The 27,929-nt window shown below is 43.2% G+C and overlaps 1 protein-coding gene across 2 annotated transcripts in view; it reads right to left on the minus strand.

Annotated features, from left to right (window-relative positions):
* pit (probable ATP-dependent RNA helicase pitchoune) overlaps positions 1–27,929 on the minus strand; it is a 341,853-nt gene that overhangs the window by 194,563 nt on the left and 119,361 nt on the right. For both annotated transcript variants that reach the window (XM_080282378.1, XM_080282377.1), the window contains one exon: positions 26,594–26,743. In XM_080282378.1, coding sequence (XP_080138504.1) covers positions 26,594–26,743 — 150 coding nt within the window. The remainder of the gene's footprint in view (positions 1–26,593; positions 26,744–27,929) is intronic.

Consider the following 27,929-nt stretch of genomic DNA (forward strand, 5'->3'; position numbering starts at 1 on the left):
GACATGCGAGGCCAGCAGACTTTGGAAAACCTTCGCCGCTACAACATCAAGTCTGCCATTTACAACTGGGCCAGTGCGTGGAAGGAAATCCCTGTCAAGACTCTAGAAAATGGTTGGTCTCGTCTGTTTCTCGGAACGGATGCAGAGTACGATTTCCTAGGTTTCGACGTGGATAACTTCCATGCACGTCTACGTGTGCACGGCAATGATGTTGATGTGGATGAAGTGCGTGAGTGTTTGGATGACGACGAGGGCGATCCTGGATATCAGACCCTGTCTGATATCGAGATTGCATCTTCAGTTGCAGGTGTCAGTACCCAGCTTGAAGATTCCGACGAGGACGGCGACGATGATGCGGACTCCTCTCAGCATGACACAACTAAAGCCATCCCAAAGCTGAGCGCACTCCGGGAACACCTAGAGTTAATTCTGGACTACCTGGAACACCCGGACTGCGACAGGGAGATGGGGCCCTTGGGACTTGTGGAGGAAGTGTGCACTTTCAGGCAGCGCATCATAAATCGTCAGAATCGTCGTTCCTTGTGTCAATCAACAACTGACAGCTTTTTCAGGCCTGTGACCCCTGCTGTGCCCAGCCCTGGCTCCACTCCGTTGCCTCCCCAAGACAGGCCCTCATGCTCCGAGCCACAGCCCAGCACATCAGCCACGGTGGAGTCACCGCTTGACATGAGTTTGCGTCTATCTTCAGAGTCGTCTGCAGTGGGTATGCCATCACCACGACCCAGCGACGCACCCCTAGGTCACCTGCCAGCGACACTCTCAGACTCTGACAGTGATTAAACGGCAAGAACTTCTCCACTAGACCACACGGGAATTTAGTGTTGTGCAGTGAAAGAAAAACAGTGCATACAGTATTGTAAAGAAAGTAGAAATTTGAGTGAAAAGACAAAATTTTTGGACTAAATTTAACGTAAATACACTGTGATTTGTTTTGAAATTGGTTTTATGAGTGGAAAGACTTAAAGTGCTGAGTGCAACACTTATTAAGTTACAATGGAGCATAAGTAGGACAACGAGTGCCCAGCGTGAAGAGAATGGACTTCTGAGTGTGAATGACTAAGTCCAGTGCAAGACTTCATGAACAGTGTACTGCAAGTGCTTCAGGAAATCTTTCTTACTGTCAGAGTCTGAGAGGAGGCGGTTATTCATGGAGATGGCCATGGACTTGCTGTAAGTAGGCAGAATGTTTCATACCGTACTCTACTGTATTTTCCATACTATACTTACCTCAAACACCTCATTTCACTCTTTTATGTCCCTTATTGGTGTGAATATGTTGTGTCTTAGGTGCTATGCATGTGCAGTAGGGAGGTGTTTTTCTGAGTCAGGCTAGGTTAGGGTCCATAACTACCAGTCCAGGAGCCAGGGACTTGTAAGTACCCAGAATGTTTAATACTGTATGAACCTACCTCAAAAACCTCATTTTATGCTTTTTTTGCATTTATTTCAGTCTTTTATGTCCCTTATTGGTGTGATTTGGGTCTTAAATAGGTGCTATGCATGTCCAGAGGGAGTTGTATAGTGTTTTTCTGAGTTAGGGTCCATAAGTACAAGTCCAGGAGGCTGGTGCCCACTATCCGGACAGGACCACTTTCCGGACATGCCTATGGCTCTATTACGTCGGATAGTGGAGGGATTACTGTATTTTCTTACGGACAAAGTTAATGGGATCCATTTCTACTCACTTAACTCACCCGACTCGGTGTGACTAAATACCAAATAGGCACTTTTCACTGGAAAATACTTTAATTTTTCTCGCCACAGTGGCTCATACACATCTAATTATCTGAAATCTACTTTAAAAATTTTATTTAATATAACTTAATAAAAAAATTAGGTTTCAGAGCTAAAATGCAAGAATGTTAGCAGATATTTCCCCTTCGGATTGTCAGTGTTTATATCTTGGTCTGCTGATGAGTGGTTGGTCAATGTTCAGATATTTCCCCTTCAGATCGTCAGCACACCTTGACAGACTTATATTTTGCATAAATATTTATTTTGAATTTAAAAAAAAATGTATCTGCACTGTAAACTGATTTTTATCCAAAACAAAAGTCCGCCAAGGTGAGTTGTTACGCTAGAGGCAAAACACTTCTGCTAACTTTAAGAAATTTTCACTTTGAATCCTGATTTTCTATTAATTATTAAATTAAGCACAAACTTTTGATTGAATTTCAAATAATTAGGTGTGCAAACCTATATGGTGATAAAGATTAAAAAATTTTCCAATTAAAATTGCCGATTCTGTCCAAGATCAAGATCACATTCGATGATTGTATCTCGATCAGCTGATTAGTGGTTGGCCAGTGTTAGCAGATATTTCCCTTTCAGATCATCAGGACGCCTTGATAGACTTCTATTTTGCACAAATATATATTCTGAGTACAAAAAAATGTATCTGCTTTGTAAATTGATATTTATTACAAAACAAAAGTCCGTCAAGGAGAGTTGTTAAGCTAGAGGCAAAACACTTATGCTAACTTTAAGAAATTTTCATCTGAATCCTGATTTTCTATTAATAATTAAATTAAGCACAAACTTTTGACTGAATTTCAAATAATTAGGTGGGCAAACCTATATGGTGATAAAGATTAAAATATCTTCCAATGAAAATTGACAGTTCGGTCCAAGACTGCGTGTTTGTATCTCGGTCAGCTGATTAGTGGTTGGCTGACCTTGTGGTGCTTCATTGCTTGCTCATTTTCCTCAGCTTTCTGATCTTCCTCTATCATACCCTCCACATTCTTGTCAACAACTGTCTAAATAACCATTCTTAGGGTTGTAGCTAGCAAAATAATGCTATTGTGTCAGTTATTATTGTTATTGTGTCAGTGTTATTATTTTATGTACTGGGTATGTTTGTTATGTTGGTATTGGTAGCCTACATTCCAAAATGCTCTATATTATCGGTATAATTGCCAGACAATATTGGAGAATTCGGACAAACTATGGTAATACTCCGGGGAATGGTATGTGGGGCTGGACTTTTGCCATTCCCAGACTGTTCTACCCCCCTTTAATTCTGGCAAATCAAGGGTCGAGTGTCCTGTTAAACTGATTTATTTACCGGTAAATGGACACTTTAAGCAGCAGAAAAACCTTACCAATTCAATTCATACTCCTCCAGCTTGTTTCTGCTTTTCTCTGACAACTTTCAGTTTGGTAAATTACTTTTGCTAAAAATTTTTCTCCCTGTTATTATCGTTCCTTTCCTTAAGCCATACCTTCGATCGTTTTCAGTGCCGTGGAAGAAACTCAATATGCTCAAAGGTGGATTTCGTTTCCCAATTTTCCAACTGGAGGTTAGGTTAGGTTAAATTATTAGGTACAGTTAAGCTAGGTTATGCCAGTTTAGTTAAACGCTTCGAACAGTCCTTCCCGCCATTACGTTAACGAAACAAACAAGAGTTGTAACATCAGAACGGCTAAAAACAATGGGGAAACAAATTTAATACATGTTTATTTACCAACCCACAAATATCCAGAAAAATATAACGGACTACCAGGAAGAACTGATTTGGTAAGGTGCTTTTACTGCTTAAAGTAAAGTGTATGTCTCGCCCCCTCAATGGCCATGAGTTCTGAAATTTGCATGCTACCATGGTCAGTCTTGGGACAATTGTTTCAAAGTTCTAAAATCAATTTCTTTTCCACTTACGTGAAAAGACTCGTCTGGCACACCTGGCTTTTTTTTCCCCTAAACACATCCTATGATTTGCTATGATTCGCAAAACAATTAATGAAATTAGGATGCGTGTTTGGGTCTGGTTAGTCCTTGGATGGGTGACCGCCTGGGAACACCAGATGCTGTTGGCATCCCTACATGTCAAGTGGGGTTGGTGGAGGATTGGTGCCCCTCCCTGTAAAACAATTAACTCTAAGCCCTTGGCCACCCTGTCTGGGATACATGGCGTCTGGCAATGAATGAATGATGAGGATGCGTGTTACATTAATATGTAAACATCGGTGAAACATCTGGAATGAAGTGAATGCCTGACTGCCTGGGATGGTAGAGTAGGGTCGTGTAAACATACCAGTGACCTCGTTCCCTTCCCATAATTGCTCGCAGTTTTTTATAGCTCGTCCTAACTCAACGTCACTGATTCCGGTACAGTAAAGCATTGTTCAAGACTGGCAGTTATGAAAGGCATAATGGAATACATTATTGTTTGTATTAGTCCTCTCTCTTTCACACATACACATAAGAACGAACAAAAAAATGAGCAGTAAATGTACATTAACTTTAAGGAGCAGAAATAATTGTGCTCAGTCCGTCCAAAAATATTGGGAAGAGCGATACCGAATGAAGAATGTGGAACTAAATACTAACCTATGAGAACATGTGGGACAAAAGAGTAATTCTTTTCTGATTAGCAAACATTTTTGTTCCATTCCGTCTCCTAAAACTGTGAAAGCCATAATTTTTCGTGTAAGCATATGGCCTAATGACCTTACCGATTCAATACGTTTTCCTCTAGTTTGTCTTCTGTAATTTTCTGACTATTTTGAGGATGGTAAATTATCTTCTCTTGTTGACAGATTTTCTCCCTCATTATCATCACATTCCTTAAGCCGTACCTACAATTGTTTCCAACATAATGTAAGAAACTTACTCAAAATTAGGGCACATATTTGTGGTAGGTGGGGGCGTTCACCATCCACTCACGATGTAGTGCTGCTCTCGGGTGTCTGCCCTTTCCTCTCCTCCATCCTTCTTTCCATCCATCCTCTTCTGTCTTTCTTTCCTTCATTCTTTCCTCTTTCTTCTGCCTGTGGGTGACTTTGCACTCCCTCTTGTATCTTTCTTTCCTTCATTCTTTCCTCTTCCTTCTGCCTATGGGTGATTCTACACTGAGTGACAAGCCAAATGGTTTCCTGTACACCAGGAAACCATTTACTACGCTGGGTGGAAGCTATATAACCAAATTTTGGCGCCTGGTGGTTTAGTGGTAATAAAGGTGCTCCAATCAGATTGAGCAGGTGAAGGTTTATATCTAAGGGATGGTTGGGGTTTATTGCTCAGGTAATGCCACTCAGGGATGAGTGAGGCTGGTCACTCTCATCTTAAATGCCAGGACCAACTTGCCTAGCCCCAGGCTCCTACGCTTCTCATGGGGCAACATAGGATTAGATGATGGATGGATGGAGGTAACATAAAACATGTAAACATCAGCAAAAACATCTGGAATGAAGTGAACGCTTGACTGCTTGGTAGAGTAGGGTCATGTAAACATACCAGTGATCTTCGTTCCCTTCCCATGATTGTTCACAGTTTTTTATAGCTCGCCCTAACTCAATGTCATTGCAACGATACAGAACTGTTGCTCAAGACTGGCAGCTATGAAGGAGTCTGAATCAATACGCTCTCTTTCACACATACACATAAGAAAAAACAAAAGAATGAGCAGTAAATGTACACTTAACTTTAAGCAGAAATAACTGTATGCTCAGTCGGTCCGAAATGTGTTGGTAGGAGCGATATCGAACAAACAATGTGGAACTAAATGCTAACTGAGTAATTTTTTTCTCATTAGCAAACATTTTTGCTATACTGCATCCCATAAAATTGTGAAACCCATAAATTTTTGTCCAAGCATACAGCCTAAAGACCATTCCTCTAGTTTGTCTTCTGTATTTTTCTGACTATTTTGAGGGTGATAAATTATCTTCTCTTGCTGAAAAATTTTCTCCCTTATTTCATCAAGTTTCCAACTTAATGGAAGAAACTTACTCAACGTACTCTAAGGTGGATTTCGTTTCTCAGCTGGAGCCCAGGTCAGGTTAGGTTAGGTTAGGTTACGTAGTAGTAGTAGTAGTAGTTGTTCCCTAGGCAGTCTGGCCGAAAAGCCCCGAGTCCCTTAGGAAGGCCATGGCCAAGACCGGGCTTTCCCACACAGCTCTCAAAGAGTGTATATTGTGTTGTTCGCGTGGTGATTGTGTGCAATACAGTCTTCAATAAGGTGCTTAACCCCTTAACCGTGGGGCGTCACTTTTGTGACGCTTGGGAGCAAGGGATCATACCGCAGGGCATCGCTTTTGTGATTCTGTGTTATTTTGAATTCACCCGGGCTTCCAAGTGGGGGCTTGTATCATCTATCAGTACTGCCAATGTCCAACACTAGTCAGCACTCTTAATCTCATCTGTACTCCCATCCATTGTTGACAATTTAGCCATTTCTCCCCGTTCTTGACTCCCCTTCCTACCCCCCCTCCGTTACCCTATCCTCTTGCCTGCCCGGCCGTGCTACGCTAAGTAAATATTCCCTGGAATTTTTCACTGATTTCATCCATTGAAATAAGCCCTATGCCCTATTCTTACACCAAATAATATATACAAGAAAGAAATAAGGTAAGTGAGAGTGCCATACATCTGGAATTGGCTAATTATCACATGACAACACCTCACGTGCACTCGTTCGCTAATTTTCACTGTTAATTTCCCCTTGAAATATGCCGTATAATCTATTTTCGTAATAAATATACATATATGGAGGGAAGGGAGAAGCCTAAGTGATATTTACATTCACCTGGAACTACCTAATTTATAATGTATTGTCTAGATTTCCTGCCAATCATTTCACTGCTATAAATTAGCTGTGTCAAGAGCTAACATTGGTAGAACTGAATATCCCTAGGTAGGCCACCACCCCGGCCCTCCCTTATCAGTTCACTCTCATCTTCCGAAGTGGAGGTACGTCTGTTTGCTCTTGCTGACTTCAGGGACTTTTCACCCCTATGCAAAGGGCCCTGTGACGTTTACCCCCTACTAAACCTCATGTGGAATGAGGTAAAGGGCTGACAATTGATAAAAGAGTGACTACAATCTTCCTATTGAGTAAAACAGTGCAAGTGGAATTGTAAATAATGTGTAAATAATTTGTAAACAGCAAGTGAAAGTAATGAATGTAAATATACGTGAACAGTGGAAAATAATTTTATAAGTTACTTCAAGTGACAGTGCATAACACAGTGTACATAAAATAGAAATGTAAATAACGTAAATAAAATAGAGAACGTAAAGAGAAATGTGACTGAGTGGTATTATAAGAATACGAGTATATACCCTAGGAGTAATGAAAGTGAAAGTTTCACTCTAGCATGTCTGAATACTATGAGTTATGAGAGTGAAGATGAAAGTGACATTCACTCTCAATGCTAGTATACAGGACGAGAAAGTGAATGCTACGTATTTTACTGAAAGAAATTGAATCCCTACAGTGACAATAAACTAATACTACTGAAGGAAACTTATGGATAAAGACTGTAGATATATATAAGTGTTACAGTATATAGTAATAGAAATATAAAGTGTGAGGGGTTTTATGAATAATAAATGACAGAGTACCAAGAGCGAACTAGCGCAAGTGTGACGGTCAGACGCGCTCATAATTTTCATTACTTTCACAGTTTTTTTTTTTTTTTTTTTTTTTTTTTTTTTTTTTTTTTTGATCCCAAACTACTTGAAAATCATAGAGTAGCGTTTATAGTGTTAATATCTGGCTGTGGTAATCATATTACGGGTTGTCAGGAAGTGTAAAGTGGAGACTTCGTTACCCAACTTCAGAGGTCACCACAAGTCCTACGGTAACTGACGAAGGCTCAACAAACATTCCAGGAGAAAGCTGAAGGTATGTGCCATAAGCATATGTAATTTTAATATTCTAGGACTAATAACTGATTAGAAAGGGACGTCGTTGCAATGATCAGATCTTCATAGTTAGGCATTTGATGCAGCAAGTTAATGAAATGAGAGTATCGTTAAGTCTTTGTTTTGTTGATTTTGAAAAGGCTTTTGATAGTGTTTCGAGAGAGACTATGGGGAAGATCATGAGACATTATGGAATACCAGAGGAGTTTGTGAGGGTCATTATGAACATGCATGAGGACACATTTTGTAAAGTGATGGTTGATGGTTGTCTGAGTGATTCATTTGAAGTCAAGTCCGGAGTAATTCAAGGTGGTGTTCTATCGCCTTTACTATTTATATTGGTCATTGATTACATTATGAAACGCGTTGGAACAGAAACCGGTGCAGGTATACTTTGGGGAGAGAACAGGAAACTTTTGGATCTAGATTATGCAGATGATATAGTTTTGATTTGTGATGGGCCAGAAGAGATGCAGAGAGTGTTGGACTGTTTGGTGAGTGAAGGTCGCAAGGTGGGTTTGGTTATTAATTGTGGAAAAACTGAAATAATCAATATGAATATGGAAAATGCGCAGGAATGTGTAATTGGAGGTATGGTTGTAAAGCAAGTTGATAGGTTTAAATATTTAGGTACTTATTTAGCCAAGGATGGTTCTTTGAACTTTGAATTCGAGGAAAGGTTAAAGAAGGCTAATCAGGCAATGGGAATGCTTAAAAATATTTGGACTAGTAACAATTTTTCCGTGCACACAAAAATCAAACTTTATAAGGTAATGGTTAGGAGTATCTTAATTTATGGACACGAGTCTTGGTACAGCACAGTGACTATGGAAAATAAATTCTTGGTGTTTGAAAACAAAGCACTTAGAAGAATATTAGGAGTTAAGTGGTGGGAAAGGATACCAAATAGTAGAATTAGAGAAATAACGGGAGTGCAGCCGATCGATGAATATGTTAGGTTCTCACGATGGAAGTGGCTAGGACATGTGTATAGGAGACAGGGAATAGTACGAGGTACACCAGGGTGGGTGGCACTTGGTAGGAGAGGTAGAGGAAGGCCAAAAGAGACGTGGGTGAGGACAATGAAACGGGAAGCTGGAGATGAGTGTTGGGGAGATCTTGAGGAGTTAGCACAAGACAGGATGTGGTGGTGTGAGTTCATTGAGGCCCTATGCATCCCCGAGGGTGCCACAGGAAATGATTGATTGATTGATTGAATAACTGATTTTTGGCAAATATTTTTTGAGGGTCTGTCAGAGGCCGAATATCCCCGCGGCACACGCAAAACATTGGTAAACATGCCCGCGGTGTAGGGGTTAATAGTATGGGGTGCTGTGTTGCATCCTGGACAGGCATCAGCGATGCAGTCATGCAGCCTCTTCTGGTAGCTTAAGAGGGCTGGATGGTGCCCACATCTCAGCCTGGCCAGGTGGATCCTGTCCTCATGAGGAAGATAGGATTCAGAATGGTGGATGTCAGGAGGCCGTGTATGCAGCTGTGTTGTCTTTAAGTGACTGAATGGAGCGGCGAGTGATCTGAGTGTGGATATGCTTCTGGAAGCTGGTCTGAGGTGGGCAAGGAGGAAGAGATGACAGTATTTGTGTAAGGTATCGTGTGCTGGGTGTTGTTTTGATGTTCCTTGGTGTGGGTGGATGTGCTGCCATGTACTGTAGTGGATGTTGCGGGTTTGTGGAGGTTGCAGCAAGAAACTGGGTGCCTCTCATGTCTAGGTGATCCTTGACTTTGAGGACTTTGGTGTCTTGATGTAGGTGGTCTGTGGGTGTAGTAGCTGTGCAGCCTGTGATTATTTTTAGGGCCTTGTTCTGTATGGTTTGTAGTGTGTTGTAGTGTGTTTTGGTGAGGTTAGAAGCCCAAGCAGGGCTTGCATAATTCATCACTGAACGTATGTATTATCTGTATAATGTGGTGGTGGTTTTTTTGGTTGTGTCTGAATGTTGTAAGGGCAAGTGACCTCAAGGCATTAAGTCTTGGTGTTATTTTATTTTTAATGTTTGTGATGTGTTGTTTAAATGACACTGATGTATTGTATGTTACACCAAGGATTTTGGGTGTGTGTGTGTGTGTGTGGTAGGGGAGTGTTGTTTATGGTGAGGTGTGGGATGTGACTGTGTTCTGCTGCCCACTTTGTGAGAAGAGTCACTGTAGATTTGGCTGGGGCTATTTTGAGCCTATTTGTGGTGAACCATTCGAGTAGTGTGTTGAGGTAAGGTTGAATGATGTGTTCAGCTGTGTTTGCATTTTGGTGAGTACATCTATCTATCTATCTATTGCCAGACGCTTCAATCCTGTTTGGGGTGGCCACAAACAAATCGCCTCCAAGTCGCCCTGTCCCCCGCCATTTCACTGCCCTGCTCCCAACTCACACACCCCTCTCTCATATACCTCTCCACCCCATCTCATCCCCGGCCTCCCCCTCCCTCTTCCCCCCTCCACCTCACTCACATACACTCTCTTCGTCAGTCTTTCACCCTCCATCCTCTCCACATGGCCAAACCACCTCAGTGTGTTCCTCATAACGCTTCCTATCACATCCACATCCACACCACAATGCTCCTTTATATCCTCATTCATCAGCCTGTCTCTCCACGTGACTCCACAGGCTCCTCTTAAATAACTCATTTCCACTGCTCTCACTCTTGATTTGTGTCCTTCCAACAATGTCCAAGCTTCACTTCCGTACGTTAGAGTTGGTATCACAATACTGTCATGTAACTTTTTCACTTCCATGCTCACTTCCATGCAGAGGAAGCTATGTGTATCAGTGGTATGTGGGGTGTGAGTACATCATGCATGTATAGGTTAAAGAGTGTAGGGGACAAAACAGATCCCTGGGGGACGCCGTTTGTGAAGTTTCTGATGTTAGAAGACTGACCGGCAAATGATACGTGTGCACATCTGCCTGCTGAGTAGTTTGCCAGCCATCTTTTTGTGTTATTGTGCATGTTTATGCTGAGTATTCTGTTTGTGAGGCTGTGGCAGGGGATGGTATCAAAAGCTTTGCTAATGTCTAGTGTGATTAGGATTGTTCTGTGTGGTGGCCTAGCTGAATTCAAGCCATCGAAAACTCTCTGTGTAAGGTCTGTAAGAAGGGTGTTTGTGGAGTGTAGTGGCCTAAAGCCATGTTATGACTGGGCTAGGGGAATATGAGGTGTGACTAGTTGTAGTATCAGTCATTCAGTGACTTTAGAGAGGGTGCAGAGGAGTGTGATGGGGCGATGTGAGGAGGGTAAAGTGGGGTCTTTGTTGGGTTTAGGGATAGTGATGATATTGCCATGCTTCCAGATGTTGGGTATTATGTTGTGTGAGTAGCTGTAGTTTGATACGTTAGTGAGTGCTTGTATGCCTTGTGGTCCTAGGTGTTTTAGGTGAATGTTGCTTAAGTTGTCTGGTCCACAGGCAGATGAGTGCTTGAGGTTGTTAATGATGGCTTCGTCTGGTTGTAAGTGAAAGGTGCATAGTCTGGGTCTGTGGGGAACTGTCTCTTACGCTGGATGATACGTCGGTCTTCTGGATGGGGGTTTAGATGGCTGACTTGTGAAAAGTGATTGATGAGAGTGTTTGCTTGTTGTTTGTTTGAGGGTATGGTGTCTGTTGTTATGATGGCAGCATGTGATTGTGTGGTGTTCCTGTTAGAAAGTGTGATGCTGTTTAGTGTTTTGTAGAGTTTGCTGATGTTTGTTTTGTGGTCAAGTATTTGGAGGTAATTTTTCCAGTTTAGTGTTTGCTGTTCTGATATTTTATTGTTTATTTGAGTGTTGAGTTCTTGTATTTGTTGTACAGTGTCTTGTGTATGGGGTGTTGGGGAGTGTCACAGTGTGTCCCGTTGTCTGATGAGACCTTGAATTTCTAGTGTGAAGTTGGGGTTGTCTCTCTTTCTGTTGCCTCTAGGGATGTGTCGTTTGTCTGCGTTTTGTATAATTGCACTGAAAGTGTGCACAGCGGTGTTGATGTTTGTGATGGGTGTACTGTTTAGTGTTTGGAGATGTTGTTCTGTTTCAGTTACAAAGGCCTCCCAGTTGGCTCTCTTATAATTAGTGTATGTGTGTTTGTGGCCAGCTGGGGTGATTCTGGTTTTGGTAGTGATGATGATTGGGAGGTGATCAGAACCTAGGGTTTTGACCACTCTCCATGATGTAGTGGGGGAGAGGTTTGAGGAGCAGAAGGTGATGTCTGGAGATGATGGGAGGAATAGGGCTTGGTGTGGGATATGGGTATGTTGGTCTAGATTGTTTAGTATGAAAAGGTGAAAATGGCATCTTCGTCGTGGGTCTACCCCCCAGAGGCTGTCGAAGAGATGAGCAGGACAGCATGGGGGCCAAACCATCACAAACCCCCCTGGCCCCTCACAGGGCTCGAGTACCTGGGAGTGGCTTCGGTTAGGTTACGTTAAATCAGTAGGTAGTTACTCCTACATTTCAGGTGATCAGTAGGTAGTTAATGTTACATTTGCAGTGAACAGTGTCAGCAGAGTTCAATGAGATAAAATGCTTAGTGAATCCGGCCATGGTACTGTATCCACCCATGGAAATTTAACCCCTTAACAGGGAGGCGTCACTTTAGTGACGCTCGGGTGCAATGGATCATACCTCGGGGCGTCACTTTTGCGATTCTGTGTTATTTTGAATTCTCCCGGGCTTTGAAGTGGTTGCTTGTATCATCTGTCAGTACTGCCAGTGGCACCAAACAGCTGTTACACCATGGTCCCTTCACCCCTTCCTTCCTCCCCCTCCCCCCTCCCCTGTCAGGGTTGCCATTAGGTATTTTTCATTACCAAGTGTGGGCCAATTTGGTAATGAAAAATTCATTTGGTAATGAATCAGAATAATGCATTACCAAATGGATTTTTCACATGTATGAGGATACACAGGATGGAGATGGTGGATTGTTTGCTCTCTCTGATTAATCTGCTACACTACATAGCGTGAAAATAATCAACATGGTGTTAATTATAAGGAGAGTGATTACATGTACAGTAACCCCTCCAATATCCGGATCAATAGAGCCATCGGTAGGTTCGGATATTGGTTTTGTCCGGATATTGGGCCCCAGCTTATGGACTTGTACTTACGGACCCTAACACAGAGAAACACCTATACAACTCCCTCCGGACATGCATAGCACCTATTTAACACCCAAATCACACCAATAAGGCACATAAATGACTGAAATAAATGCAATAGAAACATAAAATGTGGGTTTAGAAGTATGTTCATACATTAATAAACATTCTGGTAATTATGGACTCTAACCGAACCTAACCTAACCGAACTCTGAAAAACACATTCCTACTGCACATGCATGAGGTAAGTTTAGTATGGAAAGAAGTACAGTATGACACTTTCTGGTAAGTATAGTATGGGAAAAAATACAATATGAAACATTCTGGTAAATATAGTATGGAAAATAGTACAACATGAAACATTCTGGCTACTTACAGCAAGTCCCTGGCCACCTCGATGAATAACCGCCTCCTCTCGGACTCTGACAGTAAGAACGATTTCCTGAAGCACTTGCACTACACTCTTCCTGAAGTCTTGCACTGAACTTAGTTAATAACACACAGAAGTCCGTTCTTTTCACAGTGTTCACTTTAGTCCAAATAATGTTCCATTAAATTTAAGTGTTGCACATTAACTTTTCCCAAGTTTTTTTAAGTTTCCAAAGCCAAAACAAAGAAGGTTAGTTACGTTAAATTTCTTTTCTACTTAGTCTTTTCTCCCAACTTGAAAACCTTAACACAACACACCGTTTTTTCCCGTGGGGTCTAGTGGAGAAGTTCTTGCTGTTTATTCACTGTCAGAGCCCGAGAGTATCACTGGCAGGCGTCCAAGGGGTGCATCGGTGGGTAGTGGTGATGGCGTACCGACTACAGAACACTCTGAAGACAGCCGCAAACTCACGTCGAGCGGTGATTCCACTGTAGCTGATGTGCTGGGCTGTGGCTCGGAGCATGAGGGCCTGTCTTGGGGAGGCAACGGAGTGGAACCAGGGCTTCGCACAGCAGGGGTCACGGGCCTGAAAAAACTGTCAATCGTTGACTGACGCAAGGACCGACGATTCTGGCGATTGATGATGCGCTGCCGGAAAGCACGCACTTCCTCCACGAGTCCCAAGGGCCCCATCTCCCTGTCGCAGTCCGGGTGTTCCAGGTAGTCTAGGACGAACTCTAGATGTTCCCGGAGTGCGCTCAGCTTGGGGATGGCTGGAGTAGTGTCCTGCTGGGCGGAGTCTGCATCATCATCGCCTTCGTCGTCGGAATCTTCAAGTTCGGGACTGACACCAGCAACCGAAGACGCGATCTCGATATCAGACAACGTCTGATACCCAGGATCGCCCTCGTCGTCGTCCAACCACTCACGAACATCGTCCACATCAACATCGTCGCCGTGCGTACGTTGGCCGTGCATGGAAGTCATCCACGTCAAACCCTGGGAAATCGTACTCCACATCTGTTCCGAGAAGCAGACGAGACCAACCATTTTCAAGAGTTTTCACAGGGACTTCCTTCCATGCACTAGCCCAGTTGTACAGCGCAGACTTGATGTTGTAGCGGCGAAGGTTTTCCAAAGTCCGCTTGCCTCGAGTGTCACGTCCTTCCCTACGCTCGTCCTCGTCCTCGAGAACCACCATCACCTCGTCCAGGAACTTCCGACGGTACAGGCGCTTTGTTGCCACGATCACTCCTTGGTCCATTGGTTGAATGAGAGCAGTCGTATTAGGTGGCAGAAACATGCACCTAATACGGCCATTCTCAGCAACCAAGTCCTTGTCGCACGGGTGGGCAGGTGCATTGTCGAGGAGAAGGAGAGCCTTTACCTGGTCGCGAGGAATTCCCAGTGTCTTCGTCTGGTAATGTATGACCTCCTTGACGAAGTGATGGTGAAACCAGTCTTTGAAAATCACAGCTGTGAACCATGCTTTCAAAGAATGGTACCATACGACAGGAAGGACATCCATCACCCCACGAAGGCACCGAGGCTGCTTTGCACGGCCAACAATAACGGGCTTAAGCCGGTGCATGCCGTTAGCATTGGCACAACACAAAGCAGATATCCGTTCCTTAGAAAGCTTGCGGCCAGGTACACGCTTCTCCATCTCATCGGCGAGAGCGTTCGTTGGCACCGAGCGATAGAATAGGCCAGTTTCGTCAGCGTTATAGACTTGACCGAGAGTGAGGCCCTCCCTGTCGATCAAGCCTTTCACCTTGTGCCGAAACTCGTCAACTCCATCCTCGTTAGCGTCCAATGCTTCGCCATGTGCTTTACGGTTAGTAAGGCCATGTCGCAACTTGAACGCGAAGAGCCAACCCTCGGATGCCTTGAAGTCTAGAGCGTCATGAAGCCTTGCAAACTTCTCAGCAGCAGCCTTCAGCTCCGTTCCACGTACCATCACACCAGCTGCACGTTGCTGTCGATACCAAATCAACATGGAGCGGTCGATCTCTGCATACTTGGGGGTAAACATAACCTTCCTCTCCACGTTGCGTTTGCTTCTCGACGAGAAGTCAGCCGTGTACTGCATGAGCTTGTCTCGGGAACGCTTGATATCGAACAAAGTCGACCGGGCCAGGTTGAACTCACGGAGAATGCGAGAGGAAGACCAACCCGCATCAACCTTCTCCAATATCTCCCGTTTCTTCTCCAGAGTCAACACCACTCTCTTCCTTTTCTCAGGAGGCGGGGCCATCATCACACACACTAAGAGTAGGGCAGAGAGCAGCAGGAGGCCTTGCAGCAAGTAAGGCACCACCACAAAAGCGAGCACGTGGGCAGCCATGGCGAACAGCGTAGGTCTTGTCGCGGTGAGAGATAGGCGGGAAGTGGGGAGGATGCAGCGGCGCTCTATCGGACGTCGGAGGAATGACGAACCAAAACAATGCTCTCACGCGGCGCGCGCGGCAAGTTCAAATTACGGACGGCAAAAAATCGATTTTTTTTCCAATTTTTTTGGGATTTTCGGACCATTTTGGGAATGTTTGATCCCAGGACGATAAGGTTCGGTTAGTGGGGATGTTCGGTAATTGGGCGTCCGGATATTAGAGTGATTACTGTATTTCCACTTGTATATAGGTGGTTTGGCCATGTGGAGAGGATGGAGGGTGAAAGACTGATGAAAAGAGTGTATGTGAGTGAGGTGGAGGGGGGAAGAGGGAGGGGGAGGCCGAGGATGAGATGGAGGGATGGGGTGGAGAGGTATATGAGAGAGGGGAGTGTGAGTTGGGAGCAGGGGAGTGAAATGGCAGGGGACAGGGCGACTTGGAGGCGATTTGTTTGTGGCCACCCCAAACGGGATTGAGGCGTCTGGCAATAGATAGATAGACAGACTGATATATAATTAGTGAAGAATAAATGCTAGCTTTACGAATTTGGTAAAGTTAAATTTGGTAATGAAAGTTGAGGAGATTGGTAATGTGGCCGTTGCGATCTGGTAACTCTGTTACCCCGCCATCATCAACAGTCACAGCCTAACTCCGATCGAGAGCAGATGCTCATAGCAGTGCAAGCCACAGGTGCTTGTTTTTAGTGAATAAACAGTGAATAAACTGCAATACCTCGCCACTAGAACACACGGGAATTTACAGTGTTGTGCAGTGTTAAGAAATTAGAATTTAGAGTGCAGAGAATTAACTGTGGACTGCAAACTGGCGGTTCAAACCAGTCCAGGAGCCAGGGACTTGTAAGTACCCAGAATGTTTAATATTGTATAAACTCACCTCTAAAACCTCATTTTATGGTTCTTTTGCATTTATTTCAGTCTTTTATGTCCCTTATTGGTGTGATTTGGGTCTTAAATAGGTGCTATGCATGTCCAGAGGGAGTTATATAGGTGTTTCTCTGAGTTAGGGTCCATAAGTACAAGTCCATAAGCCGGGGCCCAATATCAGAACAGGACCACTATCCGGACCTGCCTATGGCTCTATTACGTCGGATATTGGAGGGATTACTGTATAAAAAAGAAAAAAGGTAACTGATAGTGCCATACACCTGGAATTGGCTAATTAATTATCACCTGGCAACACCGCAAGTGCACTCGTTCACTAATTTTCCCTCTTTATTTCCCCTTGAAATATTTCCCCTTGAAATATGTTGGAAGGACACAAGTCAAGAGTGAGAGCAGTGGAAATGAGTTATTTAAGAGGAGCCTGTGGAGTCACGTGGAGAGACAGGCTGACGAATGAGGATATAAAGGAGCGTTGTGGTGTGGATGTGGATGTGATAGGAAGCGTTATGAGGAACACACTGAGGTGGTTTGGCCATGTGGAGAGGATGGAGGGCGAAAGACTGACGAAGAGAGTGTATGTGAGTGAGGTGGAGGGGGGAAGAGGGAGGGGGAGGCCGAGGATGAGATGGAGAGATGGGGTGGAGAGGTATATGAGAGAGGGGGGTGTGAGTTGGGAGCAGGGCAGTGAAATGGCGGGGGACAGGGCGACTTGGAGGCGATTTGTTTGTGGCCACCCCAAACGGGATTGAGGCGTCTGGCAATAGATAGATAGATAGATAGAAATATGCTGTATGACCTGTTCTCATAATAAAAATATATATAAGAAAGGAAGGGAGAAGCCTAAGTGATATTTACATTCACCTGGAACTACCTAATTTCCTGCCAATCATTTCACAGCATATAAATTAGAAGCTGTCACCTCACTGACGTTGTCAACCTTTGGTGGCCTCATATCCACCTCGTCATTCAGTTCAGTGACGTCTCTTGAGATGAAAGCACGTAGCACTCGCTCCCCTCCATTTCCACCGCTTCTAAAGGGCCCTGTGACCTCTACCCCTACTAAATCTCGTGTGAGAAGGGGTAAAGGACTAAGTGACTCGCTGCGGAGTGTGAACTGGCTAATTTACCCATGATAATGATGGACAGTGACTACAATCTTTCTGGTGAATCATGTGATGAGCCAGAGGAGGAAATGGCGATAAAACTACGAGTGCTTCAGTGTCCCAAGTTCATCCTGGCTCCAAGGGAAAGGAGCCCTTAGTTACTGGAAGTGACAGTGTATAACATAGTGTAAATAAAATAGAAATGTAAATAATTACTAATATAAGAATATGAGTACAAATACTTGGAGTAATAACAGTGAAAGCTTTGCTCTCTACGCTACTTTACTGAATGAGAAAGTTAATGCCTGGAGTGAAAATAAACAACTATTACTGAAGGAAACTTATGGATAAATAATGTATATATATATATAAGTGTAATAAAGTAATAGGAACATAAAGTGTGAGTATGTTTATGAATAATAAATGGCAGAATATCAGCGGGGAACGAGTGCAAGTGGGAAGCTCGTATGCGCTCATGATTTTCAATGCTTTCACGGTGTTTTGTTTTTTAGGTGTATGGATTCCAAACTACTTGAAAATCATAGAATAGTGTTTCTAGTGATAATATCAGGCTGTAGTAATCATATTACGGGTGTCGGGAAGTGTACAGTGGAGACTTCATTACCCAACTTCAGAAGTCTCCACAAGTCCCACGGTAGTCAACGAAGGCTCAACAAACATCCCAGGAGAAAGCTGAAGGTATGTGCCATAAGCATATGTAATTATAATATTCTAGGACTAATACCTGATTTTTGGCAAATACTGTATTTTTAAAAAGTCAGTCAGAGCGCGAATATCCCCACGTGAGGTGCACAGATCGCCTCCGACATGCCCCCGCTTAAAGGGTTAAATCTGTGTATGTTAAAAACGCCGATGTTAAGGGTTGACGGTATACTCTTATACATGGCTACACCACTGCAGAGTATATAATACCACTCGTGTCCAGGGCCACACAAACAATTCCACTTGAAACATAACTTCCTTGTAAACACAACTCACAGACGAAACACACATGATTGCAGTGTCTAACACTAGTACACAGTCTATCTATCTATCTATCTATCTATTGCCAGACGCCTCAATCCCGTTTGGGGTGGCCACAAACAAATCGCCTCCAAGTCGCCCTGTCCCCCGCCATTTCACTCCCCTACTCCCAACTCACACCCCCCTCTCTCATATACCTCTCCACCCCATCTCTCCATCTCATCCTCGGCCTCCCCCTCCCTCTTTCCCCCTCCACCTCACTCACATACACTCTCTTCGTCAGTCTTTCACCCTCCATCCTCTCCACATGGCCAAACCACCTCAGTGTGTTCCTCATAACGCTTCCTATCACATCCACATCAACACCACAACGCTCCTTTATATCCTCATTCGTCAGCCTGTCTCTCCATGTGACTCCACAAGCTCCTCTTAAATAACTCATTTCCACGGCTCTCACTCTTGACTTGTGTCCTTCCAACAACGTCCAAGCTTCACTTCCGTAAGTTAGAGTTGGTATCACAATACTGTCATGTAGTAACTTTTTCACTTCCATGCTCACTTCCCTGTTTCTCATCATTGCTTTCAAAGAACCAGCAACCTTTCTTCCCTGCTGTACCCTTTCAAGCACTTCACCCTCCAAACCTCCATCCTTACTCATCACACTACCCAAGTACTTAAACATACTCACATTTTCCAATTCCTCACCATCCAACCTCGCTGTACATTCACTGACTTCACCTCTCTCAAAGACCATCACTTTACTCTTCCCTACATTCACCTTTAGATTCCGTTTCTTACACACTCTCTCAAACTCATCCACCAAGCCTTGCAGCTCCCCTTCGTCTTCACTCAACAACACAGTATCATCTGCAAACAACAGTACAGGGAGTTTCCAAACACTATCCTCTCTCACCAGGGCCACTCCAACATCCACTACCCTACCTTGTACCTCTTTTATTACCCCATCCATGTACAGATTGAACAACCATGGAGACATGCACATCCCTGTTTCAACCCAATTTTCAAAGAGAAAAATTCACTTAGTTCACCATCCACACGCATTGCAGCCTTCGCACCATCGTACATACTCTTCACAGCATTCAACAACTTCCCATCTACTCCATATATTCTTAACACTTTCCACAATCCTAGTGCACATGGTAATTTCATTTTGTTAAACATTATTTGTTATTTTATTCAGAAAACACATTCAAAAAAATAAACTAAAGAAATAAATCATAAGCATTTACTGGTGATATGATGATTTGGAAAGATGTGCTGTATGGCACAATTTTCACGATTCCCTTTCTCACCAGTTTATTCCTCCCCTGTCCACTGTTACTTCATCCATCACTCACCACTCAGCTGTTTTGCAGATAATACAGTAAATACGTACGAATAACATGAAAAAATAAACTAAATACAGTACTGTACAATAAATAAATCTTGAGCTTTTGCTGATGAACTGATGATTAGGAATGAAGTGTTGTACAGGAGAATTATCACAACCCCCTTGCTCACAGTTGTGTACAGGTCTCATCCCATATTCATGGGATCAATATTTGCGGGTTCGCATATTTGTGAATTTTTCTGGGAAGTCACCAGCCACATAATTTACCCAAACTTCTTATAACCGCACCATTAAAAACTTATTCGTTATTATAATTTTTTATACAGTAGCTCAGTACACTTGTATATTTGCAAATTTTTTTGTTGTTTTCAGGTCCCAGAAATGGTTTTTAAGGTCTTTGTGCATGCTGTCATGGGAGTCCATGGCAGTCATCTGCATCAAAAGTACCTAAAATTATTATAACCATACCCATTAACTTCTTTATTATTAAAGTATTGTATACAGTAATACAGTATATGTTTGTAATGTTTTATGCTGGTTTCACATCTCTAAAATGGTTTTTGGGGGTTTATAGAGGTAATCTGATAATGTATGTGCATTTTCTGGGGGGAGCATCCAAAGTTCATGGATTGCACTCATTCATTGGGGATTGTGTCCCCCAAACCCCGTGAATACAGGGGTATACCTGTATACGGCCACGGCCCACCAATCTATTCTTTGCCTGACCGTCCTCACTCCATCCCTCTCTTGCCACTTGGCTGTTTGGCAGATAATACAACAATGACATACGAACTGCAAGCATAGTAATTTTCTCCAACAAACCAAACTTTTTCTTTCTATCAGCTAGATTTTATCTTCTCTGCCAGTGCAAATGTGTTCTAAGATGAATTTATACATCATCTTAAAATGCATTCGCACAGGCAGAGAAGATAAAATCTAGCTGATGAAAATGAAGGTTTGCTTTGTTGGATAAAATTACTATGCTTGGAATTCGTGTGTATTTACTGTTATATCTGCAAACCACATGAGTGGCGAGTGAGGGTGGTCAGGCAAGAAATAAACTGGTGGGTCGTGGCCATACACATAACTGTGAGCATGGGAGTCATGTTAATTCTACCGTACAACACTTCTTTTCAAATCTTCAGCTCACCAATAAATGTTTAAGTTTTACTTCTTCAGTTTACTTTTTCACATTTTTATGAATAATACTTAACAGAATGGACTTGCCTGTGGAGTCACATGGAGAGACAGGCTGACGAATGAGGATGTAAAGGAGCGTTGTGGTGTGGATGTGGATGTGATAGGAAGCGTTATGAGGAACACACTGAGGTGGTTTGGCCATGTGGAGAGGATGGAGGGTGAAAGACTGACGACGAGAGTGTATGTGAGTGAGGTGAAGGGGGAATGAGGGAGGGGGAGGCCGAGGATGAGATGGAGGGATGGGGTGGAGAGGTATATGAGAGAGGGAGGTGTGAGTTGGGAGCAGGGCAGTGAAATGGCGGGGGACAGGGCGACTTGGAGGCGATTTGTTTGTGGCCACCCCAAACGGGATTGAGGCGTCTGGCAATAGATAGATAGACAGACTTGCCAAGATACTGTAAGATACTGCAAGCTCACTGGTAGTTAGAGTTGGTTCGTTAGGTAGAAAACACATTTTCCACCAAAGATGAGCATGTTTTTTTTTCAATGAATTTATTCGTCATGCTTTTCTCGACCCTCTATCCTAAAACTTTCCATGAGTAAAAGATGAAATGTGGTAGGTGAGGGGTACTCACCATCCACTCACTCGATGTAGTACTGCTCTAGAGTGGCCGCCCTTCCTCTCTTCCTTCTTTCCTTCCTTCCTCTTATTTCCTTTTTTCCTTCTTTCTTTCCTCTTCCCTCTGTCTAAGGCTGGCTCCACACTGAGTGACGAACCAAATGGTTTCCAGTTCACCAGGAAACCATTTATTACATTGGGTGGCAACAATATAACCAAACTGTGGCGCCTGGTGGTTTAGTCGGTAATTAAGGAGTTCCTTTCGGATTGCGCCTGTGCAGGTTTACATCCATGGGATGGTTAGGGTTTACTGCTCACGTAATGTCACTCAGGGATGAGTGAGGCTCGTGACTCTCATCTTAAATGTCAGGACCAACTTGCCTAGCCCTGGGCTTCTACAATTCTCATGGGGCAACACACGATTCAATGATGATGATGATGATGATGATGATGATGATGATGATGAAAAGATGAAAATCAAACATAAAACACAATACAGTACTGACACACAACAGTAACACAGTACATGGTGTACTATGTACCCACCTAATTTTGGCATCAATGGAGAGTAGAGTTGTACACCATGCAGTACAGTATGTGTACTTAATCCTGTGTGTAGTAGCAGTAATTACATGTACAGTAACTTCAGAATCACAACTGAACACTAGGACACGAAGCACTGAAAGGCCACGAGCTTTGGTACAACAACAAGCGAGGCATGAAAGACCAAAGCAGACGCATTTCTGCAGAGTGCAGAAATAAGTCTTCACTATACGAGATCCACGAGAGAGACTGAGAAAGCAAGAGCAGGTTCGGCATTCTGGGTGGGCTGCTCCTGAAATAAATTCCAATTGGCTGGCACACTGCAGCTGTTCTCATTGCCTAAAAAGTGGTGGGGTTTTCCTAGGTGCCATATGGCTACTGTGAATGAGCCGGTTAATACCCATCGCTGCAAGATATAGCAAAAAAACTGCTGGTTACTTCCCATTTGGCTCCGGATGCTGCATAATTTTGCCGGATGTATGCTGGATAAAGCCGAGTCAACGACGCCAAATATTGCGATGACGGATAATTGAGTTTACCATAATGCACCAGTAATTGTTTAGTGGCCTATAGGTATGCCCTTATTTTTCTGGCCTAATACCTAAATATTTACCCTAAACAAACTGCAGGGACTGGATGGGTGACATTTACACATGTTCTACACTTGATTCTGACCCACATGACTTTTTTCGTTCACGTATCTTATAACTAGTGAGCCAATGTTTCGCTCTCTTTCGTTTATAATGGCTCCAACATACTGTACTTGTATGTCCCACCCTTGGTCACCAAATGGTGGCTCTCCATGCTGGTCAATCTCTGGCAGTCCCTTATCCCTGAGGTCACACTCTATGACCTTGTCCTAGGTCTTTTTCAGTCTGCCTCTCAAAATCCTGCCCCCAACATTCATACTTCTCACTTTCTGCACCCAACTGCGATCCCTCATCCTCTTCACATACCCAAACCACCTCAATATACCCCTCCTCATCACAACACCAATACACTCCAGTCCCATCCTTCCTTTTAACACTTCCATCATATATCTAGCCTCCCCCCAAGCCTCGCACTCAAGGACACACTGTACATCCACCTAATCACTGGCATTTTTGTATGTTTAAGTCTGCAAACATCTTTTTCCTTTACTGTCCAGGTCTCACTATCATACAACATTACACTTCTGACACATGCTGCATACAGAGATCCCTCAACATGCAGGGAAAGCCCTCTCAATGTCATGAGAGGCAACAGCTCCCTGAACTTTTCCAATCACTCCTCACTGTACCCACACAGCTAGCTCCAGCCCCAGCTCCAGCACATAACATGTCTCCCAAGTAACAAAACTCTTTCACATACTCAAGAGACTTGCCAGCAATATCAATTCTTTCACACCTGACATCACATTCTCTCCCCAAGACACTGTAAAAGAGTTGAAGGGAAGCCAGGTTCAGTAAACAAAAAAGTTCACTATACCCAAGTCTCCCCCCCTCCCACTCAAGTGGACATTTGAAAATAAATGACAACAATCACATTCTAGTTCTAAAACTGAAAACTATACCCATTTCACACTAACGTGGCCCATGATTTTGCCCTCTTATGGCTTATTTTATATCCCTGTCAGCACTTCATGATTAGTGCAGTATTACTATAATCTGTTATTACAACTCGGCAACCATGATAGGGAGATTGCAATTTTGGTTCAGATGGTGAGACAAAGACAGCAAAAGTTCAGCAGGCTCTGAGCCATTCAGTATATTCAAAAATCAGTTATATAGACGTTTGTTATAGCAAGGGTCTATTTATATGAATCACACATACCATATACAAAGTATATCACAAAATACTTGGCAAACCAAAACTAACAGCTTTATGGCTAATACAGACAGAACTCCAAATCTCAATCAGTATGTGGCTATCATGTGATCCACCTTCTCATTACCTCTCCTCAGTATGGTGGATTGGACTTGACCACGAGCTCCTCCCCGTAAAGCAAATAAGTCAGAAGTCAAATGGCCACCCCTTACGGGATTATGGTGCCAGGCAATAGACAGATAGATAGATAGATAGATAGAATTCATTCTAAACTCCTCAGGGGTGGAAAGCAGCAGCATCTGGGAAACATGCTGACAATTTACAAGACTGTTAACGAAACACTTTTTGTGGCACTGATGAGGAGTCCACATGTGGTGGTGTTTAGCACCCTGGCCAGAGAAACAATGCTGTCCACCTGAAGGACAAACCTCCTTATATTTGCTTGTACCTTGCTGGAGGAAGGACCCTGGTCTGACCCTGGTGAGGTGTTGTTTGCCTCAAGGGGGGCACCAGATCCCTACACTGTGTACATGTACCTGCAGGACAGCCCCACAGAAACAGTTGCCAACCTGTGGTTGAAGGGTATGCTCAACCAGACAGACCCAGGTTAAGCAACAACAACAAATAAGAACTTTTGTTTTATATATGCAACATGAACAGCTTTCAGAGTTTGGCATATATTTTGCTAAACACTCTGTATAGGCTAATATTCATTCATATGAATAGTTTTACTCACATTAATTCAGTTTAAATCTCACACCTTCCAGAAATCTCAAACTGTATCACTCCACCGCAGGATCAACTTTCTCCACAGAGGGAAAATCTATCTATCTGTCTATAGCCCGACGCCCTAATCCCGCAAAGGGTGGCCACAGACAAAATGCCTCCATGTCGCTCTGTCACCCACCATTTGCCTGCCCTCTCCCCAACTCACTCCCCCCTCCCTCATATACCTCTCAACCCAATCCCTCCACCTAATCCTTGGTCTCTCCCTCCCTCCACTTCACCTATATACACCCTCTTGGTCAGTCTTTCATTCTCCATTCTCTCCACATGTCCAAACCACCTCAGTGTATTTCTCCTAATTCCCACAATCATGCCCACATCCACTCAACAATGTTCTTTCACTTCTTCATTCGTCAACCTGTCCCTGCATGTCACTCTACATGCTCCTCTCAGGTAACGCATTTCCACTGCTCTCACTCTTGACTTGTTCCCCTCTAACAAGGTCCACACCTCACTTCCATAGGTCAGGGTAGGGATCACAATACTATCATGCAGTGACTTCTTAACTTCCATACTCACCTCCCTAATTCTCATCACTGCTTTCAGTGAACCAACAACCTTCCTTTCCTGCTGTACCCTTTCAAGTACTTCATCCCCAAAAGTTCCATCCTTATTCATCAAACTATGCAAGTATTTGAATGCACTCACATTCTCCATATCCTCACCATCCAACCTCACTGTGCATTCTGTAATATCATTCCTCTCAAACACCATAACCTTACTCTTATTTACATTAACTTTCAGATTCCTCTTCAAAAACATAGTCCCGAATGAATTTGGGACAGTGTCTTGCAATTCTCATTCATCTTCACTCAGCAATACTGTATCATCAGCAAACAGCAACACCGGAATCTTCCACACCTCACCCTCCTTCATTAAAGCCACCCCCACATCCACTGCCCTACCTTGCACCTCCTTTACAACCCCATCCATGAATAAATTAAACAGTCATGGAGACATCGCACATCCCTGTTTCAGTCCCACATTTAGGTCAAAGAACTCACTCAGCTCACCGTCCACTTGCACCGTAGCCCTAGCCCCCTCGTACATCAACTTCACAGCATTCAGCAATTTCCCATCCACTCCATATATTCTTAAAACCTTCCACATACCTTGCCTAACTACTCTGTCATCTGCTTTCTCCAAGTCCATGAAAGCAGCATGCATTTTCTTTCCCTTCTCTAGATACTTCTCCACTAAACATTTTAGAACAAATATCTGATCTACATATTCTTTTCCCTTCTTAAATCCCCCTTGCTCTTCTCCAACTAGCTCCTCTGTTATATGCCTAACCCTGTCAGTAAGTATTCTGCCATATATTTTTCCAACCACACTAAGAAGGCAAATATTCCTATGGTTACCACATACTTCCCTCTCCCCTTTTCCTTTGTACAAAGGAACAATTACACCTGACTTCCAGTCCTCTGGAACCCTTACCTCTTCCCAAGCCAATCTACACAACTTCCATATCCACTCCACTACAATCTCACCCCCATACTTCAGCATTTCACCACACACTTCATCAACTGCTAGCAAGTACAGTATTCCCAAAGCCGGCAAAATACAAACAGAGAAAGATGTCTGGTCTGAGAGAACAGTGAAACATGTGAAAGTGTTGCACTGGTTGTGTGTGTGTGTATGAAGTCTCTATATTGCACTGCTAGAACTCACAGGGTAAGAAGAGTGTAAAAGAATAAGGAGGGACACAGTAATACCACCCACTTTAAACATCTGCCACAGCATTGGCTCAAATCCTTAATAAGGGGATATATACAGCAAGATGAGAATGCTGCCACTGAGCCACTGCAGCTCTATGTTTCATCAATAAGAAAGCTATTAGAAAAACTTACCTTTAGCCAGTTTAGCAGCCTCACTTTTACGGTCAGCTCCACCCATGATAAGTCCATAAGTCTGTGTGTGTTCTTGCATAACCTCACGAAGCACTCCAAATGTCTGCATTGACAGCTCTCGGGTTGGTGACACAATGATTGCGCCAGTACCTAAAGAAAAAGGCTCATAAATACAGGCTAATGCAAAGAAACATTTTATATCTAAGAGACAATTCAAGAGAAATATTTAAATATCAATATATGATAATGGTCGATCCCTGTGAGACAGTCTTTTATCAGCATGCAAATGCCGATTAATGTTGGTATTGGTATCGGAAAGGAAAAACTGTCCAATAACCGAAAATGCGTCAGGATTGGCTCAGTAATGGCCAAAAAAAAAAAGTTTGTTTTACCCAGTGACACGAGACTCAAAGTCTTCTGCCACTTACTTTCCCACCTTTTTAGATATGAGCAAGAAGTGGTGCCAAAGCATGGCAAACCCATCTCCAGCAGTCACTGTAGTGCTGGCATATAAACAAAACATGATATCTAATCAAAGATGTCACACATCAAATTTGGAGTAAATCTGGTGAAAATTGACGATTTAATGCCCATTTGAAATTTTAGGCCTGACCCACCTGACACTGACTCCCCTACAGCTAACTGGGGGGTGATCCCCCTGATGTAATGGGGCATGTAATGCGATGTAGATTTGAAAGATGCTTATTTAGGTTTTGGTTTCATATCGATATGATGAATTTGAAAGATGCTTATTTAGGTTTTGGTTTCATATCGATATGATGAATTTGAAAGGAGTTATGGCAAAAAAAAAAAAAAAAAAAAAAAAAAAAAAATTGGGGGGGGGGGGGGCCTACATCCTAGGGCCTAGCCCAGTTTGGCCCCAAATTTAATCAAGTGATCAGAAGGTCATAGCCCATCATCCCTAAAATTATATTCAAAATTGCATCACTAGTTTTTGAGTAAAGTTGTTAACAGAGAGACAGACAGAGACAGACAAACCGAATGTAAACAATTCCCGTCCTCGAGCCCCTCTGGGGCGGGGACAGGTAATTAAGACCAGGATGATGACAATTTTCCCAACAGTACAGCCATACCCCATACTCTACCCACTGTCTTATGTGGTACAATGTTTAAATCATAAGGAATACTTAAACCATAATATTATAAAATGACTGTGGTTAGAATGTAACCCTAAACAAAAACAATAACTACACAGTAGCCTTCTGTTAACCCCTTAACAGTGGGGCATCACTTTTGTGACGCTTAGGAGCAAGGGATCATACCGCGGGGTGTCACTTTTGTGATTCTGTGTTATTTTGAATTCGCCCAGGCTTTC

Source organism: Coenobita brevimanus, chromosome 93, assembly GCF_032717465.1.
Source record: "Coenobita brevimanus isolate Jiangsu-jjx chromosome 93, ASM3271746v2, whole genome shotgun sequence".
NCBI lineage: Eukaryota > Metazoa > Arthropoda > Malacostraca > Decapoda > Coenobitidae > Coenobita > Coenobita brevimanus.